At 37.0% G+C, this 23,761-nt stretch overlaps 1 protein-coding gene across 3 annotated transcripts in view; it reads left to right on the top strand.

Annotated features, from left to right (window-relative positions):
* Positions 1–688: 688 nt before the first annotated feature.
* LOC127417290 (rho guanine nucleotide exchange factor 28-like) overlaps positions 689–23,761 on the top strand; it is a 98,485-nt gene continuing 75,412 nt past the window's right edge. For all 3 annotated transcript variants that reach the window (XM_051657205.1, XM_051657222.1, XM_051657216.1), the window contains exons 1-2: positions 689–909; positions 10,171–10,217. In XM_051657205.1, the coding sequence (XP_051513165.1) occupies positions 10,185–10,217 (33 nt within the window). In that variant the 5' untranslated portion in view covers positions 689–909; positions 10,171–10,184. The remainder of the gene's footprint in view (positions 910–10,170; positions 10,218–23,761) is intronic.

The following is a 23,761-nucleotide window of genomic DNA, read 5'->3' as shown; positions in this document are numbered from 1 at the left end:
GGCCAGACTGGTTCGACCTGACAAAGTCTATGGTAACTCAGATAACCGCTCTTTACAACTGTGGGGAGAAGAATAGCATCTCAGAATGCTATTCTGAAATGCGGGTTGGCGCTGTTTTGGTGGCACGAGGGGGACCAACACAATATTAGGCAAGTGGTTTTATTGTTGTGGCTGATCGGTGTATAAAGTACCTCATAACCAAAAACGGTTTAATGTATAAAGAACATCCCTTTTAATTCAATTATTTATGTCAAGACCTTTATACAGTAGCCTATGTTTTCTACTTATTTTTGTGTTTTTGTATGAAGAATCCAATGCAAGATATCTATTAGGCAGTGTTATTTTGGAATATGGTTGTAAAGGAATAATGACATATTGCGTAAATATAGTACACTGTAATTTTACAGGCAGATCACTGCACGTGCCTGAACATGAAGATGATTAATAAGGCTTAAAGAAGACCTCTAGTTAAACCAGTCCGAGACACTGCGTGGCCCCTAAGCACATGACTGTTCTGTTGTAGTTTTCTATCAGTCCTACCTCATGAATATTCATTATGTCGCTGACGTTCCAGGTTATCTTCCTGAGGCGTTCAGTGAAGTAGCTTACTTAATATTCACGAGCCAGGCCTTCACCGTAGTATGATTGGTTAATGCGCTCGGTAGGGGACAGGGTCATCCTCACACACGCCGCTGAAGACAGCGTTCATCTGAAATCCGCACCAGTGGCACATCCACAACTATGTTCACTCAAAATATCCGCGTTTTACAGGTGCAAGACAAACCAAGTTTACACACGGACGTACCCCGGCCGATAGTCAGTCAGAGAAAGTGACAGAGGATACTTTGCGCAAGCAGTTTGAAAACTTTAAATTGTGAAGTTGAGGAGAATACACTCGTATGGAGTGAGGTAAGTGTTCTCGCATGTCTTTCACAGGTGCGGACGCACTGAGTAGTTATTTCACGGTGCTTTTAAAATGTATCTTCTAATGTTAATAATAATAAACGTTGTTGTTAATGTTATTGTTAATAACAATAAACGTTGTTCGATGCGTATAATGTTGTAGATGTTTTGGATTTGTGAAATTGCTGTGAAGTTTGTGCTGGGAGAAATAAGGAAGCATCTACACAAATGCCAGTGAAAGCTGTCATTGTTTGGCAGTGAGTTGACAGTCGCAGCTATGGGAACTGGAGCGGGTGCCCGCTGTTTGTGCCACTCGCATAGTGCCCGCGGTACAATTATACACAGTGAAGCTAGTTCTGGGTTCAACGAGGATGCGTTTTGTTTGGTCTATATAAGAACATATATCCATTAGAGCTGCTGTTGAATCTACAAGACCATCAAATTAACTTTTAAGGCAACACTTTACAGAATAGTTTCACTGTATTTATATTAGCTTACACATTACTATAATTAACATTTTTTTTACAAAATGTACAACCACAATGTGTATTTACAAGCTGTTAAAACGGTAACAAATTAAAGTAAGTACATTGTTTATTAGTATTACTCAGTACTCATGCAATTACACTGTAACGTAAAATGTGTCCTACTTTAATTTTGACATTTTAATTAATAGTTTTATTTTAGGGGCCTGGTTGGCTCAGCGAGTATTGACGCTGACTACCACCCCTGGAGTCGCGAGATCGAATCCAGGGCATGCTGAGTGACTCCAACCAGGTCTCTTAAGCAACCAAATTGGCCCAGTTGCTAGGGAGGGTAGAGTCACATAGGGTAACCTACTTGTGGTCGCGATTAGGGGTTTTCACTCTCAGTGGGGTGCGTGGTAAGTTGTGCGTGGATCGTGGAGAGTAGCTTGAGTCTCCACATGCTGGGAGTATCCGCGGTGTCATGCACAATGAGCCACGTGATAAGATGCGTGGATTGATGGTCTCAGAAGCGGAGGCAACTGAGACTTGTCCTCTGCCACCCGGATTGATGTGAGTAACCGCGCCACCACAAGGACCTACTAAGTAGTGGGAATTGGGCACTCCAAATTGGGGAAAAAGGGGATTAAAAAAAAATAATAATTTATAATAATTTTATTTTAAGCTTGGATAATAAGAATGTCAGTCAACTTTTATGAATATTTGGGAGTAAGCCACATGACTTGTGTTGCTATTTGACAAAAGCACAAATAGTCAATGGGTTACACTCATAAGCACTGATTGGTTACATATGTTGATAACAAAGGGCATTTTTCTGAAAGTTACTTAAGTACATAAGATGCATAAACAAAGAGTGATGCAAAAACAGATTTGTGAGGTTGGAACAAACAGAATGAACTGTAGCATCAAGGCATTGGTCTCATTTCAAGCTGAGCCAGCCAATGACCCCTCTTACTGATACTGAGTTTCTGTGTGCTTCTTACCAGAGCAATCCAAATTGCTGTAGTGTAGTCAGTATGGTGAAAATGAATTATATCAGGTAACCTACAGTCTTGCTAGTCTCACTAAGAAGGAATGGGAATATGTTTTATGGTGGTATAACATCGTGTGAACAGCACTTTATCACTCCTTTTAGTTAGACTAAATCAGTTGTGTTAGTTTACTTTAGTTTGATTGTGACCGTGTAGAAGTGTTTCAATCACCCCATTCATTCACTGCATTTACTCTGACCAGTCATATAATGTTGGGTTAGCTATATGTTTACAGATATCCAGAAACACACTTTAGGCTAGTGGCTGTATCAGAGCCAAACTGGAGTATGTCTTAAAACACAGAGAGGGTCAGAGGACATTGTGTCCTCCTAATCAGGAGTTATTTTGACTTCCTTCCTTGAATCTGCAGTTGTATGTTGCATGAACAGCGTGGCCTGAGAGAGTCTCTGCCCTCACTCTCAGGCCAGAGAAAGAGGAGAGTCTGGCATGAAAGGCACTTTGAAGTGCGCTCCTCATCAGTCGTTGTCTCTCTTCTTTGCTCTATTGAATACTGAGCAAACAGAGGCAACAAAAGAATGCTCGACAGGCCTACAGGGTAGCCTGAAAATCCCACAAGACTAACATTAGCCTTTGAATCACATTTTAGGCTGTTTAACAGAAAATGTTGCTTTCGATTAGACTGTTTTGTTATTTCTCTTGAATAAAAGTTTTTCTGGAACATGTGAGTCATTGTCATTCTAAACTGGTTCTCTAAACATTCCAACCCAAAATGCCTCTTATTTTCTTATTTGTGCTTGGAATCTAACCTTAAAAAATTGTTACATACTTTATGTGACATATGTAGAAATTCAAACTCAAAAAATGTATAAACATATATATATAAGGGCTGTGAATCAATTCAATTGTTTAAACTAATTAATCGCACAGTTTTTTGTGATTAATCACGATTAATCATGGTACATGATACATTGCAACAAACATTACAAAAATATAATCATAAATATATGTACTTTATACTTTGTCTCAAAGAACTTGCAAGAAATTGGTTAGTCATCACTTATTTTAAAGGTGCACTCAGAAACTTTTGTCTTTGTGTCATCTTGGACTTACATGAGACACCGCATTTGGTGTAGGGATGGCACCAATACCTTGATCGGTATCGGCTCCGATACTGACGTTTTTAGACGGATCGGGTATCGGTCCGACGAGCCCGATCCAAATCCGATACTGTGTGTTAGTCATGTTCGTTACTGTCAAGCTCCAAAAATGACATAAAAGAACAATAAAAACAGCATTAAAGTAGTTCATATGACTCGTGCATTTTATTCAAAGCCACCTGAAGATATGCGACAGCTCTGTGAATCACAAAAGGCTGTGTTTAATAAGTTATTATATAAAATGCACGCGCAGCACCAGCGCGTTAGTGAACGGCGCTACTCTGTTGACACACACACTCGCAGCTATTTTTAGCCTTCATGCAGAGCACACTCACGAACAACATCTCAGATGTAGATGCTCGGTTCATTTATAATATGCATTTAGAATGGCACCGGAGCTGCATTTTACCAGAATTTGAATAAGAAGCGAATTAAACTACTGTGAACTTACCTACAAACAGACACATACAGGACTTCCTGGAGAGTTCAGAATGTCAAAATAAAAGCCAGAGGGTTTTAAAGTTAAAGGTGCACGAATGAGAAATATTACTGTTGTATTTAAAATTCTAAAGGTCAATAATAATAGTAATAATAATTTATTATTATTATTATTATTATTATTATTTGTTTACAAATTATAATAATGTTAAAGTTGAATGTGTTCCAAAAAATAACTGTGAATGAAAAGTGAACTGATATCTTATAAATGAATTGAACAAAAAATGTATCTGAATACTTTAAAATCCAGATACAATTGAATTTTCTTTTGCAAAAACAAACAAACAAACAAAAACTACAACTGCCTTCTTTTCTACTGAAGACATGGACTGGAATTACTGTTAATTTTGCTGCTACACTATCCAGTAGACGAATTAACAATAAAGTGTTTCTTAATTAGCTATACATTTACATTGAAATAATGTGTAGTTAAAGGTTTGTGTTTCTTTATGTATTACAGATTACCCCCAGTTAGTTCCACACAATAATGTAAAGATATTCTAAATTGATTATACAAAAAACAAAACAACACTGGTATCGGATCGAGATCAGTATCAGCCGATACTGAGATTTCAGATATTGGAATCGGATTGGAAGAGAAAAAAGTGGTATCGGTGCATCCCTTGTGAAAACTATTTATGGCATTATTTTTGAAGACATCCACATTATGCATCATTTTTCACAAGTGCCTAAAACTTCTGCACAAAAAATATAAAAAAATCCGTCTTTTGTTTTCTTCAGAAGAAAGTCATACAGTTTAAAATGACATGAGACTGAGGAGATTATGACATTATTTTCATTTTTTTGGTGAACTAATCCTTTAATTGTTAGTTTGCTATCATTTTGACCTGATAGAGGACCTTCAGATGTGCAGCATGTGATTGTGATGGATTCTAACATTTGCAGAGTGATACAGAAGACATCTGGCATGTGCCAGTAGATTGCAGGTGGAATTTGAGCCTGTCTGGCCAAAGTCAGGTTGCTTTCACCCAGAGAAACTGAAGCAGACACGGGTCACTCAGGGCACCTCTCTCTCTCTTTTGCTCTGTAGCTCACTTCCCTCCCTTTGTGTTTTTCTTTGGCTGTCTCTTGCTCTGCCTTGTTCTTTCCCTTTACCTCTCTGTATTATCTTTTTTTAGAAAGTGCGTGTCTGTGTGTTTGTTTTAAGTGTTGTCTGTTCAACTGGTACCATATTCCACCTTTAAGCCATGAATATTTGTTTTTGAAACAGCAGGGTGTGGCAATTACACCATAAAAACCCTGATAACACTTTAGACCCATTTAATGCCTTCCAGGTACAACTGAATGTGCCAGTGTGTTTTTGTAAAGAGATAGAGAGTATGACATTGAGTATCATTGCTTACTGCTATAAAAACAAGAAATATGCCCAGAGTAACTAACAAAGCCTCAAAGACTAGATTATTTTCATTTCGTGACTGGAATACAGAACACCTGCTAGAATAATGTGATGGGTTAGATGGGAGATGTACAGAATGTTCTAAAATAACGTTACATAGAAAAGATTCCCAGTGTTGTAGGCCTGACTAGTAGGCCTGACTAGTTGGGATTGTGTAGCACTGGCATAGTCTTTATCTAAGGGTTGATCAGAACTGATAAGTCTGTGAGCTCCAGGCTAAAACATTGGACAATCACTCTCTCTTAGCCTCTGTTTATCTCTTGATCTCACGTTTCCCTCATTTACTCATTAATTCTTTCACAAATGTACATTTATTGTAGAGCATATATTTGGAAGGCTATATGTTCACCAGTGATGTAGGTCTGCATCTAACTATGAAGTATTCATGGTTTATTTCTCAGCTGCCTCAGTGTGTTTGTGTGTGTGCGTATGCGTTATTGGATCTGTAGGGTGTATTGTGTTACAGGTGACGTCATAAGAGTCCCATGAAAAGTCACTGATGCATTTGTGTGAAAACAACAAACAGGAGTCCTACTCATTAAAACACACCTGCCTGTTGTATTTCAGCAGTCCCCTTCTATGTTTTATTTCTAACACATATTTAAAAATTCTCTCATGATTCACACCTCTGTTAACCTGAATTAGAAGGAACACACTTCACTCTAAGAAATAGAGTAGTAACTCCTGACCTTGACCAAAACCTACTTTTAACAATAAAGGTTCCACTTAGAACCAAGCCTGATGCCACTGAAGAACATTTTTACATTGCACAAAAGTTCTAATAGTTTTAATTATCTATTTCCTGGTGTTTTAAAGAATCCAAAAATTAAGCAACATAACACATGCAAGAGCTCTGTTTATCACCATAATGCCGATTCAGTACAACAGAACAATTGTGAGTGTGGTATTACTTGTAACAGTTCTATAAACAAGAAGTTAGACAGGTAAGTGATATAAGCAGTGTTACAAAAAATATCAGTCTTTGAACTAACCCTATCCCTACCCTAAGTGCTTGTCCAACCAAATTAATGGATCAGAACTAACTGTTGTATAATGTGGCATAACATTTTTTATTAGCTTTGAAGCCATCTGTGCTATTGCAGATAGACCAAAATAATGATGACTCTAGCTGCATTTACTGACGTGAATGTCCCACCCCCGATACCACTGACTTCCAGTTACCAATAGTAAGTAGCAAATCACGATTAATGATTGTTGACTAATACTGTAGACTAAAGAATGAGGACTGTTGGATATTTAAAAAATAAATAAAAATGGGACAAGCCCTTCCCTATGTCCCACCACAACTTCTTTATAATAGAGTGTAACAGACTGGTTCTGAAGTAAAAATCCCTTTCATTTTTCTATAGGGGAATGGATTTTTAACAATAGCTTATAAACCTTTAAAGCCTAATATGCAGAGACAACTATAAGTAAACCATTCATAGATTATTTTTCTTGAAAACTGTAAACACGGTGTCTCTGTGGCACCATCTCAAGAGAGACATCAACACTGACTTGACCAGTGGCGTGAGTTGGGGGTGGGACTATCTGTTTGATCAAAGGCAGATGGGGGCTTTTTCAGAAAACTGTTTTGAAAACAATGTTTACTTATGCAATTCTGTTTGATGGCAGTGGCGCATAAATGACATACTTCAGCTTTAAAGACAGATACAGTGAGCTCCAAAGTTGTTAATAAATAGTACTATGGTACTATGGCTGTATACTCCTATTGAAGCCATCAGTTTGCGTTATTTCAAAAAAAAAAAAAAAAAAAATATAGCACCGTTACTGGTGAACTACACTTCCCGTGAATACTGAAGAGAAAGATTCACCAATCACAGAGTCACGGCAACCCAACCATGGCAAACAAGCCATTGTGGCGGCACCAATTGCCCACTTCTATGATGCACTGTGAATGGCACAATGGAGTCGATCTCCACACACTCTCAAACTACTTATATATTTGTATATATCTGAATATATTGCAGTACAAAGTGAATAGGAAAAACACTTATGGACCAAGACAGCTGAAAAACTGTTGCACTCTATAGGAAATACAGTTGCAATCGAAATTATTCAAACCCCCCCCCCCCTTTTTAAACTTTACATCTATATCAGTTGAGTGACACATTCAATGTCATAGTGTGAATATATAACCTAATATTTGTAAATAGCAGGATTTTTTAAAAATACAGCCATGTCATAATTATTCAACCCCTATTGCATGTAGCTGTTTCTTAAATATGTAAGGCTACACAAGTAATTGTTTTAAACAAAATTAAGTCATCAGTCTGCAATGGCACTTATTTAAGTTTTAAAATGTAAGTTTAGCGTTGTGTGCAAAAATATATTTCAGTGCAGAAAATGCAATTAAAAATAAAGGTCTCAAAAGCTAATAGAGGAGATTATTTCATTACACAAGAAAGGTCATGGCTAAAAGTACGTTTCCAAGGCACTTCGATTTCCAATAGACAAAGTTGGCAGCACCATTCATAAATTTTTAAATATGGTACAACAGCAACCTTCTTGGGGTGTGGAAGAAAGCAAAACTTCACCAAAGGTAATGTTGACTTGAATATTCAAGAAGTAACAGGAAAGAAGTAGGAAAGACCTGTGGAGTCCTGGAAGAAGGTTTTATAGACGTATGACACTAAACTGAAAATGAGTTTTAGACCCATGGGTCAGCAGTACGTCTGGAGTGTGATAACAAGAACGACACCATCCCCACAGTAAAGCATGGAGGTGGGTCAGTCCTGTTATGGGGGTGTTTTGTGGCTATAGGAAACAGCTATCCTGACTATGTGACTGACACCATGGATTCTTTCAGGTATCAGGCCATTTTTGCATGAAAAATATGATGCCTTCAGTATGTAAATTGAAGCTCGGTGATCACTGGACTTTCCAGCAAGACAATAACACCAAGGATACATCCAAGTTGTCCAAAATCTGGTTCAGGGATAGGTCGTGGAATGTCCTTAAATGGCCCTTTCAGTCCATCATTAAAATCCCATTGCAAACCTTTGTTGGGATTTCAAGGAAGCAGTGGCAGCACAGAAACCAAAGAATGTCAATGAGCTGGAAGCTTTTGCTCATGAGAAATGTGTAAAAATTCTAATAGAGAGGTGTCCGAAGCCTGAGAACACGTACCTGAAACATTTATTTGTTGTTATTTAGGATAAAGGATGCTCCACAAATGACTCACTTTGGGGGTTGAATATTTTTGACATGACATTTGTGGAGAGAATTAGTTATTTTTTTATTTTAAAATTTGGGTAAACTGAACTCTTTGTTCTCAAAATCACCCAAATGTGTATTAAAAACTTACTTTGACTGTTTGCTGAGGTTTTAGTTGATGTGTTTTAATTCACATCACCAGAATGTATTGCTGGTCAGGGGGGTTGAATAATTTTGCTTGCAACTGTACATCAACACTAATAAGACAACTGCATTCATCAAGTGATTTCATGGAGTGTTTTAATTTAGATTTTCTTGGCACCAAAGAAACATATAGCTAACTCGGTAAACCCATACAGTGAAAAATGGTTCCCAATAAGAAGAGCGTTCTTTGCTGAATTTAAAATGCTACAGAGAGCCATTAAGGACACTTTATTTTTATGAGTGCACTGTAACATGTTACTTAATTAAGGACTCAAGTAATACAAGATTGATTTTTCCTATTTCTAGCTAAAGCACATCCATATCAATTATCAGACCTACCTCTCCCACCCACTGACTGAAATAGAGAACATTGCAGTGGTGTTCAGGCACAGTGCTAGTTAGACAGAGAGGGTTGTGTTCTGATGGACACTGTGTTCTGACATTTGGAGGATCAAAAGATTAAGTCCTCTGTTGTCCATACAGCCATGTGAACATGTTCCAATTAAAAGGCAAGGTTTTTGTTCTCCTCCCTCTCTGCGGATTTGGCCTAATTAAAAGGGAAGTCAGGTGATTCTATGAGTCAGCAAAACTGATTTCAATAAGGTTGTTAATAGTCTGGGTGACTGGAAAAGGTCAGCATCAAATACTGTAATGTGTACATTAAAAATGAAAATCACGGGGGCCTGGGTAGCTCAGGGAGTAAATGCGCTGACTACCACACCTAGAGTCGTGAGTTCAAATCCAGGGCATGCTGAGTGACTCCAGCCAGGTCTCCTAAGCAACCAAATTGGCCCAGTTGCTAGGGAGGGTAGAGTCACATGGGGTAACCTCCTCATGGTCGTTATAATGTGGTTCACTCTCGGTGGGGTGTATGGTGAGTTGTGCATGGATGCCGCGGAGAATAGCGTGAAGCCTCCACATGCACTATGTCTCCATGGCATTGTGCTAAACAAGCCACATGATAAGATGCATGGATTGACAGTCACAGATGTGGAGGCAACTGAGATTTGTCCTCTGCCAACTGGACTGAGGCAAGTCACTATGCCACCACAAGGACCTAGAGCACATTGGGAGTTTGACATTCCAAATTGGGGAGAAAAATGGGAGGATTTTTTTTTTTTTTTAAATCACATGTTCAACTTTTTGTGTATTGTGAACTGTTTGCTCTCTTTCTCTCTCAATCAGAGTTTTTCATCTGATTTCAGTTTTTTGTGTAGCACGTTGGTGCACACAAATGTGGGGGTCTGTTCTGTTCTTATGTGCTTTTTTGTGGTTGTTTACTGTATGTGTGTGTTTGTCTTTACTCTGTTTTAAAAGTGTGTTGTTTCTCCTTTCAGGTGCTGGTGCTATAATGGAGCTTAGCAGGGGAGAGGTTCCACTTTATGTGAGTGTAACGATTTTCATGTTTATTCCAATTATTCATTTTCTCACTCTGTTTTCCCCCCTGATTTTTTTATCTTTCCTCTCCCATTTGTGTAATTCTACCCTTTCATTCCTTTGTTTACTTGTTCCTTTGGGATCTGTCCTTTCATTCTGTCTGATTGCCAGATGACCAAACTCATTTAGAAAAGACTCTACCTGTGCATGTACATATGGCTGTGCATGAGAGAGAGAGAGAGAGAGACTACTCTGGAACGTACTGTGCTCTCTTTGGTTCGGCTTTTTATGGATCATGTCTTTCAAACTGCATTTGGATACGTTTGCATACAATTTAAAAGATGGGGAAGAAAAGGAAAGTTCACCAAAGTCTAACTCGGTGTGCCATAAAATGCAAACATATGTGTTACCTTAGTATTTTGTAGGTAGAGCTATTTTTTCCTAAATAACAATCTTTTCCCTGATTCAGATGTCTGGGTGTCCAAAGCTTTACTACCAGCCCTTTTGGGCTTTTATTTATTATGACTAGTTACTTTGACTGAGACAGAAAGAAAGCACTTCTCAAAACATGAATTTGATTTGTAATAAAATGGCAGGTTAACTGGCTGTTAAATTTTGTAATTGGTCCCAAACTTCTCTCTATGATATGGTAGGTTTATCCACTTCATTAACTTTTTAATGAAGTGGATAAAGATTTTTCATTAGAGAACATTACACCACTGTAATGGTATTTTTCCACCTCTTGTGCAATTATTTACAGTCCGGTCAGTCTGAACTTCGAGTGACATTACCCAGCTTCAATTACATTTATGCATTTGGCAGACACTTCTATCCTAAGCAACTTACAATGCATTCAGGCGATACATTTTATCAGTATGTGCATTGCTAGCATTATCCTCTACCAGTCGAGTTGAGCTACAAGAACATATTTAGGAACAATTCAATGTTCATTAGAATTATCATTAAAACCATTTAGCCAAAACCCAGATTCTTCCCTATATAGTCTCTTTTACACCATGTCATTGACCTGACACTTTTATCCAAAGTGATTTGCAGTGCCTTTATTACAGGAACAATGCCACTGGAACAATCTGAGGCTTTGCTCAAGGACACAATGGTCAGGTCAAGTTAAGTTGGTGTATTTGTCATTTGCACAACTTACACAGGGTATACTGGGCATTAAAATGCTTATGGCAAGACTCAGAACACAGAAACATAAGAGACTGCAGAATAATTACACACAGACAACACAGGCACAAAGGTATGTGCATATAACAGTATAAAATAAAATGTAAAAAATAAATATACAGACAATTTTTTTAAGGAAAGATATTTCTGACATGGCCCATACTGAGTCAGAATGTAAAAAGCTTTGCATTGTCATATGTAGATGGGATTCGATAGCATACAATGTTATACATATATTATAGTAGTGCAATCGTACATACATTTACATTTATGCATTTTGCAGATACATTTATCCAAAGCGACTTACAGTGCATTCAGTGAATACATTTTTCCAGTTAGTGTGTTCTAACTGAATTGAACCCATGATCTTGGCATTACTAGTGTTGTGCACTACCAGCTGAGCTACAGGTCCCCACTAAAGATGAAGATGGACTGGTGGAGATTTAGCAGCAGTATAGCACAATAAAATGCTAGGTTAACAGATCATTCCTTGCAGGGTTCAAACCTGCAACCTCTTGGTTACCAGCCCAAATTTTAACCAACAAGCTATACTTCCTCCACTATAGTAGATCTATAAATGGTGTTGTTCCCTGGACTGGAGGTCATTCTGAATTCTGAATACCACTTCGTAATTTGGTGCTGGCTCAGCTGTATACACAGTGTGAAGTGAACAAGAGAGATGCACAATCCTTCTCTGTGACCTCATTATGAAAGAGGGGCACTATGTGTTAGGTGTGTGAGGGTTTAAGGTGTGTGTGACTGTGATGGGGATAATGTGTTATTGTAACAGGATATGTTGAGAGTTTATGGCAGTCTTGCATAGTGTCAACTCTTAACTCCCAGTACAGCACTGTAGACAAACAGTCTCATTCACTCAGAGCTAAAAGCAATAAGTGTGTGTGTATGTATGTGTGTTAAATGCTTTCAGGTGTTCCTGGCCCTTGGTAGGTAAGTGGGACCTAGTGTGGTTGAGAGAGTGTGGTTTTTCACTTTCAAAGCTGTGCTATTTTAGTTATTCAGTCAGTCCAAACAAAGGGTGTATATATGTTTCAGAACCATTGCATTAAATGTAGAGATTTATATATTTTAGTTGCTCAGTGTATCAGTGAATACATTCATCCAGAGAACAACCAAACAGGTATTGCTTGAACTGTAACCAACACCATTATTTGCTTAGTGGTTGGATTACTGCTGTTTTGTCTTTACTGAGGAATAGTACAACAGTTGCACAGCAATGCTGTCATGTTACATTGGCCAGTTCACACACATTAAACTGAACAACACAAATGCACAAAATATTTGCCAACAAATTTTTGCAAACAAAAATATTCAAAGTCGAATGCTGGATTTTGGATACCTGAATGATAAAAAAAACTGACCTAGCCCTTGCACAAAAACAACATTGAAGTACAATATTTAAGATTTAATGCAAATTATTTCATAGAGATACATTGTTTAATAAAGTTAAGCCTCAAGCCAAACAATCAGACTTGGAATGAATAGGCCTTTATCCTGACTCTGGGGATATGGGGAAATTGAGTAAATTGCAGCCCTAGCCTGGTGACACACTAGTTGATTTTCCAGCTGATATTGTTTTTTTTGTGTGTTTTGTTTTACATTTGCATTTGTTCGAGAATCAGACAGATGTTTGAGAATCAGAGGGATTTGGTGCATGCTGCTACGTCTCTCAGCTGGTGGACGTTAACGGCCTCAGCAAATCAACGACCTGCTGAGATAATGACCCTGCACATTCTTACAACATCCAATTTGTTTGATATTATCGCTCAGTCTGTGAGGCAGACGTGGCCTTGCCAGTGACGAGAGAGTTAGATTTCTGCAAAAAGTCTTGGTAGGTGTGTCATCCCCTACAAATATCAAGTTGCATTGAGTCACCTCTCACTGCTCCACAGTTGCCATAACCTTTAAGTTGAGGCTAGTGGGTGAGGTACGTTATTAATTACAGCCTCTTTGTGCTGCCTCAACAGTTTTGAGACAACTCACTTTTTAGAACATGGATTAGCATGGCTCTGTGATGCAGGGTGTGTCAGAGTATTCTCACTTGGTGTGCACTGTTGTAAAATGAAAGGAATGAATAATGAATCACTGTCAAGAAGAGCAAGTTTAAATTCTCTCTGTAAAGCCCTTAATGTCAGTAAGAAAAAATGGCTTTGGTGTGGCAGACTTTATTTTCCTCCCAGATTACTTCTATAGTAATTTTTCGTTAGAATTTGTTAAAATGACACTATTTGAAATATGTGATATTAATATCTATACTTTACTTTTCAAGTATACTAATGTACTGAAATTCTTTGAAGCACTTAGGTCATAGATTGTTTCATTTTCCATGTATATATACAGGAGTCTCTCCCGATGGTTGACAGTGATAACCACAGCAACATTTTGGTGCCGTGTGATGGTAAACAAGAAGCATGGTGGCCAACAGTTTGATCTGTTGGATCATGGCTATTTTTGATAAAATAAATATTAGCAACCAGAGACATATTAACAATCAGCATTTACACAATTCAGCCACAACATTAAAACTACCTGCTTAATATTGTGTAGGTCCCTCTCGTGCCGCCAAAACAGCACCAACCCGCATCTCAGAATAGCATCTCATCCCATCTGACACCAACAATCATGCCACGGTCCAAATAATTGAGATCACATTTTTTCCCATTCTGATTTTCAATGTGAACATTAACTGAAGGTCATGACACATATCTGCATGATTTTATGCACTGCACAGCAGCAAAAAATTGGCTGATTAGATAATCGCATGGATGATTGTTGGTGCCAGTTGGACTGGTTTGAGCATTTCTGTAACTGCTGATCTCTTTGGATTTTCACACACAACAGTCTTTAGAATTTACTCAGAATGGTGCCAAAAACAAAAAAAACATACATTTGAGTGGCAGTTCTGCAGACAGAAACGCATTGTTGATGAGAGAGGTCAACAGAGAATGGTCAGACTGGTTCGAACTGACAAAGTCTACGGTAACTCAGATAACCGCTCTGTACAATTGTGGTGAGAAGAATAGCATCTCAGAATGCTATTCTAAGATGCTGGTTGGCACTGTTTTGGCGGCACGAGAGGGACCTACACAATATTAGGCAGGTGGTTTTAATGTTGTGGCTGATTGGTATATAATTACTGTTTTTCACAATTGCTAAGACACATTTCTTGAAACCTTCACCCATTTTCACACAACTTTAAACACAAAACCAAATCTTCAAACTACATTCATAAGACCCCTGACTCTTCTGGCAAAATCAAAAAATTGCCTCAAAACAATTTAATCTGTGCTCAAAATCAAACAATGATTTCAGATCATACACTCAGCCAGTTAATATATAAACACTACAGAGTATTCAATAGACACTACATTTAAAAAATGGAGAACACAGTGTCCAGGGCATGTAGTTACGGAATTTTTTAAAAAAAATTGTATATAGTAAACGCATTTTAATAATCACAACTTAGTACAGTGAATATATTGTATACTGTAAGTACTGCAAGTAATACAGTATTGAGTGTCTGTATATTCAGCACTTGCATACTGTAAAAATACAGTAGTGCAACTGCAAAAGCCCAAAGAACTAAATGAAAAGCACATTACAGTGCATTCAAAAATGTTTTGCACCTGCAAAATCAAAGTCAATGAAAGATTCATTCTGCCTCAGCATCACGTCTTTGTGCTTTGTTTATTTTGTACAATTGGTTTGATCACATTAGAAACAAATATGAACAATTTTGAGTCGTTGTGTGTAAACGATGACAACTGTGTTGTAGTTATATTTAACTTTTGCCGCTTGTGTTTACCATTTTGCAACACAAGTACATCACTGTGTGAAATGTGTTTTATTAAGTGAGAATGTGTTTAGAGTTTTGCAAAAAGAGTGGATGAGATTTTCAAATAGTGTCTAACTACCTAAACTTGTTTAAGGTTTTGCCAAAAGAGTGATTGATTTGTCAAATGAGTCTAGGCCACTGAGCATTTGGTTCAGAGAATGGGGTTTAGTGTTTTAGCAATTCAGAAAAACTGTAATAACTACAGTCTTGACCAACACAAAATAGGTATAATTTTAAAGCTTTACTATGCTCTACTTTACAATGCATGACCAAAACAGTACAAGTGCTTTGACATTTGTAGACAAATCAGAAGTATTCCGTTTTGATAATTTATTAAAAATGTTACAATCATTATTGTAATCTGTAAAAACATCAAACTTATCAAATAGCCATATGTCATATGTTGTTAGAAAGCTCTCAAAGAGTAGAATACAACCAGCCTATTTGTTGTACTCCCAGACAAAAATATATCGAGTAATAGCCAAGTATATGCCTTTGACAAACATGTTTCATGTGAACAGGTGTTGCTCATATGCCGCGTTTTCACTTATAACTTCACGAAAAATAATCAGATCATAAAATATCACCATTACTTAGAGGAGGCGATTATCTTTAAAACGAGCCCATACACAAAGTAATCGGATGCATAGATCATTAGATAATTCACATGAAGCACAATGTGCACACCCCTCATAATGTGCTAACTGGCTACAAACACGCTAGCTTTCCTGGATTAGATGACATCATCGGAAATGCTGTAACGTCATGGTACACTAAACCAATCGGATTGGGTTCAGATTGCAACAACCAGTGGTGATAGTCCTCCATATTTGGGCAGAGAGTCATGTGATCAATCACTCTAATTACATATGGCCATCAGGAGATGGCACCAAGTACATGACACAGATTCAGTGATGACTCAAATGGCACAGAATGAAACTCATTCTGTGAAATCTCATTACCAAAATCATGTCTGCATGCTCTGCAAACCTTTAGTCATTGTTGTGTTTGCATGTGTTATTAGTTTTTATGAACAATTATTATGTTTTATTTGTTTAGAGAGGCTTATGGATACTTGGAGACATTTTTGGACACTAGGATATATTATTTTTGTAATGCTACTTTTGATTGCTTTGCTGTGACAACACAAACTCAGTTTTTACTCTGTTACAGGTGACATGATTGGTAACAAAACAAAAGCAGTTTTTCAGAGCTACCTTATTTTCACCCCAAGATATATGATGTCAAATCAGAAAGTTTTTTTGGCTGAAGTTTTTTCTGATTTTTCTGCAGTTTCTTAGGCTGCGAGTATCAGAATTTATCATAATCTATTTCATTAAAAAATTTGAAACATTTTCTTTAAAGTGATACCCAACATTTGACCCTCCTTGTTTTTTGTCAAGTTATATGCCTTTAATTTTGGGTATGCCACTGAAACAGGAAATCTTTAAAAACATCCTCAGAGTTAATTAATATCATGGCCCATCTTTTCAATACAATAGCAGTTGATGCTGACTTTAAATCTTAAAAAGGACCCAAAAGTATCAATCTTCTGCATCATGTTCCAAGTCTTCTGAAGGCATACGATAGATTTTGTTGTGAAATAACACAAAATGTAAGTTATTTTTTAGTGAAAATCTTGACATCTGTTGCATGTTCATGAGCACTATGAGAGAGGTAGTTTACAGTGGGTTGTGTTCACTTGTGTTGTTTAGCTCTACAAATAAAACAAGTTCTCGTTAATTCAATTTGAACTTTTTTCCCCTTTCCATTTGTGCTTTTATTTTATATTGACTATGAAATATACTCATTTGTAAATGATGCTGAATTTTGATTTACATGGAAAGCCGGTTGCTCTTATAATCTCCATTCTATCATACAGTTTAAGGTTATCTCTTAACAGTGCATATAGTACCTCATCCTACCATAATGCTTAGAAATAAAACCCATAGGCTTAGTACAAGAGTCGATTTGAACAAATCTTCACTAGTGGTTAATGATTAGAGTACTTATGTTACACGCAGCAGAGATATGGGGGCATGTTTGAAATGTTTTGTTTCCCAAACTTCATTACAGAGCTATGAAGTCTCTTTCTGAGACTGTGTCCAGTTTCATCTGTTGAAGTGAGTGAGGAATGACAAGCTGATATTTGACTGAAACAAACAGCATTTAGGTAAAAGCCGCTATGTCAGTATTTTGTCTGATAACACTGAGTAAACTTCAGCTAGGGAACCACAGAGTGCTGAGTATATGACAAAACAGAGGGAGCTTGGATTGTGATTACTGCAAATTCACATGTTGGGGTGGTAGTGTATCCTTGTAAAGATCTTGGCTGTTAACCAAAAGTCTGCAAGTTTGAACCTTAGAAGGGAAACTGAATGTGTTAATGTTTGCTGTGTTAATGAATGCTTTTATAACTTTGAACTTTCATTACTCCACTTTCAAGTAACCCAAAAAATTACACTAGCAATAGTCTTTTTCATGTTTTTATTTTTATTATATGAATGCACAGGAAAATACTGAATATATTAGCAATTTGTTGTTTAGATTTTTGGGCTCTGCATCAGGTGTATTCTGAGTGAAGTTATGTGAAGTGGGTCATGAATGCAATACCTTCTGGACACCCATATCTCCCTTAGGAATTATGTAATTTGACATGTAGAACTTTGTTCTTTGATGTGTTTGGAAACTTGAAATCTTGTGACTTGTGGAATCCTTAGGGGAATATAAAGACAATCCTCTCACGGGTCACTGTGAGCTCTGAAAGCTTTATTCCTCTGTACTGTGTACTTCCTATTGATGTGTACTGCTTTGGATATCAGACGGAATCAGGTTGTAATCATTTCCTCAATAGACACATACCACTCTTTCCTGGTTAAACGCTAACCTACAAACTTTGTGAAATTTTTCTACATATCATGCAGATGCATTGGATAGCAGGGCTCAAATAAAAGGAGAGTGCTTTTGTGCTGTGCTTATTTGAATGTAAATAAATCTGTTAAGTTTTATATGTACCATATCTGAGAGAATATCCATATTTCCTTCCCATGACTGGCTATTTATATCTTAATAGGACCATCATCAATATCCAGCAGTTGCTTGCTGACCAAATGATGCTAGGCAGGGCTCAATTAGGTTGGTATAGCGATCAGCTGTGTGTACCTGTGACAGTCTTGTATTGACTTGTTTTTTAGTGACTCTGTGTATGTGATGGTCACTGAGGCATTTGCTCTTTATATCCTTGTAGCTTGTTTATCGAGGTAGGACTAAATGGTGTGGTAACACTGTACAATAATGTTCCATTTGTTAACATTAGTTAAAGGAATATTCCGGGTGCAATACAAGTTAAACTCAAACAACAGCATTTGTGGCATAATGTTGATTACCACAAAAAATTATTTAGACTTGCCCCCCTTTTCTTTAAAAAAAGCAAAAGTCGAGGTTACAGGGAGGCACTTACAATGGAAGTGAATGGGACCAATTTTTGGAGGGTTTAAAGGCAGAAATATTAAGCTTATAATTTTATAAAAGTACTTACATTAATTCTTCATTTAAAACTCATGCATTATTTGAGCTGTAAAGCTGTTTATTCCTCATTTTTAAAGTTATTTTAAGGTTTAAGGGTTTGTTGACATATCTTAATGGCAATGAAGTTGTAAAATTGGCTATAACTTTACACAGAGGGGCAAGTCAAAATTAATTTGAGGTAATCAATATTATGCCACAAAAGCTGTCGATTGAGCTTATCTTGTATTGAACCTGGAATATTACTTTAACAACATTAGTTAACATGAACTAACACTTTTACAGCATTAAGTAATCTCAGTTAATGTTCATTTCAACATATAGTAATACATTTATAAAATTAAATTTTATATGTTAACATTAGTTAATGCACTATGAACTAACATAAACTAACAATGAACAATGATATTTTATTAACTAATGTTAACAAAGATGAATAAATGCTGTAAAAAATATACAATGTTCATTGTAAGTTCATGATACCTAATGCATTAACTAATGTTAACGAATGGAAGCTAATTGTAAAGTGTTACCATTGGTGCAGGAACACATGTGGACTATTAAACTACCATTTCAGCATACACCTGAGTTAGGATCCTGTTTATCTCTTAAAGACATATCAACTAGCCTATATTACCATACTCCTCTGGGGTTACTTTATCATATTATGTAATCAAATAAAGACTGTTTATTACATTGGTTAAAGTCCTTCTATCAATTTTTTACACACATTTTGAAGCAGTCATTCCAGGTTACTCACACTCACTCCCACAAAGAAATTCTAACGTTATCGCACGTCTTTGAAATCCCTTGATCTGATTCGTTTGGACAAGATCACCATGATCAAAGAAAATCCAACAAGTGATTATCTTTAATAGAGGGGACATTTGTAGCAATACTATTTCAGTTTCCTAAGTAGATTATGCTGTGCACAGACTTAGCTTGTCTTTTTAAAGTCTGTTAGTACATTTGATGGTTGATGACTTGATGCCAATGCAATATTTATTGTAACAGATTTTTTAAACATCAGAACTAAAGCACAATTTACATGTGAACGCTCAATCATGTTGATTTGTAATTTAATTGTAATGTAGGATCTATACAATACATCAACTTACAGCAAAACTGTGAGTCACATAATTGACTCAACCCTCCATAAATAAATTACCATTGGCATATTCTGGTTTGTGATCATACAGCTTTAACAACATTGTTCTAAAACTTGCTCTGCTGGTTTAAATTAGGAATAATAAAACAAAGTTGGCTAGACATTTATCACTTAGTGTTGCACCTACACTATATGACCAAAAGTATATGGACACCCCCTTCTAAATAATGGTTTTGCCTATTTCAATAAATCCAGTGCAAACAAAGTAAAATGCTACAGTACACCATGCAGTGACATTATAGAGAAATCTAGAACATTTGGGGAGGGTCACTTCTGTTCCAGCATGACAGTGCCCTTGTGCACAAAGCGAGGTCCATAAAGAAACAATCTATTGTGTCTGGCGTGAAAGAACATTACTGGCTTGCTCAATACCAAGACCTGAACCCTTATTAAACATCTTTGGGATGAATTGGACAGCGAGCCAGGCCTCAGCGCCCAACATCAGTGCCTGAACTCGCTGATGCTCTTATGTCTTGTTGAATATTTAATTTTAAAAGCATAGGCATTAATCCCACCCTTTGCTACCCTTTGTTTCCAGCCCAGTCAAGTTCTTACACATGACTTAGTAAATAATTTCTTCACGAACTTCGCTTTGTGCACAGGGGCATTGTCATGCTGGAATTCTCTAGAATATTATTGTATTGTGTAGCATTTAAAAATGCCATCACAAAATGACTGTAATAGTCAAACTCATTAATTAGAATGGGGTGTCCACATACTTTTGGCCAATGTGTATTTCTCAATGTCTTTTTAACCAGAGCTAAATCATCATTGTTTTAAAATGTGCTGTATATTGTCCTGTGACTGACTAGATGATATAATATGCATGATGCACATAAGTCTCACAGGTTGCAAAAAAATGAAATCATTACGTTGAATAGGATTGCTCACCTGAACATGCATTTGAATATAATTCCTGTTAGAACACGAGAAACTCGTACACACCCTTCTCAGATGGCAGTGGTTATGTCATTGGTAAGGGAACACACACCTACGCATGCTGTCCACTGGGAGCGGCAGTGTGTATTAGTAGATTGTTTTTCTTCCTGGATCTAGTCTGTAAGCAGGTGCTAGAGACAATAACATCCCTCAGTTGATCGGAGGAGTAATAGCAGTAATTTAGTTCTCCTCATCTATTCCAAGTAGGAGCCAGCTAAACATAGGACAAAATGTGCACTTGCTTACTGCTCTGTTCCTCATTTACTGCATACATTATTTGGAATTTCATCATGGGCTTGTGTATATATTGTTTATGCTACTGCAGCATCAGAATATCTGTTTCCTTGAGCTCTTCAAACATTAATAAATATTTGGTCGATGTGTTTGTGTTTGTGTGTAAGAGTGTAAAATAAGCCACACTATAACAGCTTGTATCCATCACTGCAAAATTTAAGATCATCTGGGCTTCATCTGATCTGACATTTTTCTCTCTTGACTCTGACCACATGCACACTGCCACAAAATCAGTTTTCACTCCTCTTCTGAGTGCTTAAGCCAATTCTCTACACACAGTTCAGTTAAAGGGGTCATGAAATGCTATTTTTATAGTTTTATTATCTTCCCTGAGGTTCACTGATAACAATACAAATTTTTTTTTTTTTTTTTTTTGCACCAAAACAGGCATAATTTATTAATATATGATCATTTTCCACCCTGTCTCAGGCCCTCTGTCTGAAACACTCGGTTTTGGCCTAACGCCTCCTTAAAACTTCATATCAATCATAAACGGCCACTGTTATGATTGACTAACAGCATGCAGCCCCTCAAAATCAGCCATATTTGAAACTCAATCAGAAGAGAATGAACAACCCCACAATATTATAAAACTACATTTCAGGGTTTACACATAATGCACATCCAACACATTACATCCGAATATATTAAACTGTTCATCTCATGCACAACTGTTAACACTCAGTACTATAAACTATCAAACAGTCATGACATCTGAAATATTCATGTATGAAATGGTTTACTTACTGCATCGGGTCAAAGTGTTTTTAACTGTCCCATCCTTCAATAATAGTTGCTTTGTATTATGACGGTTCACAAGCAATCCATACTTACATGAGCCGAAAAAACATACAATCCATGCTGAAATACGCTGAAGACACATCCACATGACGCGCACACATAGTCCAAAGCACGCTGTGAACTAGACGCATACACACATACAGCATCACATCGCCGGAAATGTATCAAAACGCTCAAATAGAGCTTATAGAGCACAACAGTTGGGTTCCTGAAGTAAAAATCCCATTCATTTTCTCCACTGATTAATTTTTTGGTGAGATATCCCTTTAAGACATGCAGTGAGCTCCAAAGTTGTTATTCGATGGTCTATGATTATGTTGAAGCCATCAGTTCATGCTATTTCCACTTCATTTAAAAACAATTTAGTGGAATTCCTGTTGAAGAACTACAATTCCCATGAATCCTGAAGAGAAAACTCCAGCAATCAGAAAGTCGTGGCAAACAAACCGTGGCAAAAAAGCTCCACATTGACTGCCACTCCCAGTCTCTTTGCACTCTCCAACTACTTATATATTTGAATATATCTGAATATTTTGCAATAAAATGTAAATGTATTGTTTGTATACTGATAATCAACAACCTAAAATCATTAGTTTTCTATATTTCCACTGTCTTTTTGTCTGATTTTCAAATACTTTTTACTTCAAATTACAGCTTGTAATCTTGTGATTAAACTCAGAGCTGGTTGGTTTGGTTCATGGCTTTATAAAGAGTTTTATGAAATCCCTATAATAAAAAATGAATGAAAAAAACAACAACTTCTGGAACCAAGACACTGTTGGGTTCTATTACAAGGCTGTCTGGAATATTTGATTCTGATTAGTTAATCGCAGCATTCTGTGGTCAAGTATTTTTATAAAATGACCTCTTTATATTTGACCATTGTCCCTTGCAACCAATCATTTCCTACACTGTGCTAGTTTCATATTTACTGTGGAAATCTGCAGTGTCTTTTATCTCAAATAATAAAATAATTTCAACTCAAATCAATATATAATTTCCATTTATTTACTTATTTGGCAAGTAGCCATGTAATAATGTGTGTATGTGTATGTTGCTCCTGATTATTTTTCTCTTTCTCCTCTGTTCCTAACTAGACAATAGAGATATTGAAAGACTGTTGTATTTTTGTGGCATTTTTTCTAAGTGTATGTGTCTCATTTTCTATGTTACAGAGTCTGAAATTGTTTACCTTTTCAATATATTGTGAGTTTGTCATCTTAAGGTTAGCAAGTAGAGATAGGATGAAACATTTGTTAGATTAAGGATTTTAAAAGTTTTAGAGCTATGAAATGAGATTGTGTGAGAAGAGAAGAGGAATGATGAGGATATGTGCTGTTGTGTGACAGAGTGAGGAAAGAAAACGGTTGCGAAACAGAGAGATGGAGAGAGTCCCACGCTCATCATTCATCTTTACCTTACCTTTCCCTCATTCCCACACCAAACCAGCTTTCCCTCCATCACTATTTCTGCAGGGCCCCTTAAATGGCAGGAAGTGAGGGAGACGTCTGGTGAAGGAAGGCAAACAATCAAATGGGGGCTTTATATCGAAGGGAGGGAGAATGTGAAAAGTGCCCTGTCACACACATGCCCCAGGCGAGACTGACTTTACTGTTCACCTCCCTCTTTTATGTGGTGTTTCTTTGATCCAGGGTCTGTTTAATGAAATCAGGGCATGGAATTATGGGTAGATCTCTATGGGCTGTGTGTGTGTTGGTAGGAGGCTCTGAATGCCTGCATTCATGATAGATGGCTGTGCATTTGGATTTGTTATTCTTAGTGT

This window comes from Myxocyprinus asiaticus, chromosome 3, assembly GCF_019703515.2.
Source record: "Myxocyprinus asiaticus isolate MX2 ecotype Aquarium Trade chromosome 3, UBuf_Myxa_2, whole genome shotgun sequence".
Lineage (NCBI taxonomy): Eukaryota > Metazoa > Chordata > Actinopteri > Cypriniformes > Catostomidae > Myxocyprinus > Myxocyprinus asiaticus.
This window is presented reverse-complemented; position numbering and strand designations above follow the sequence as displayed.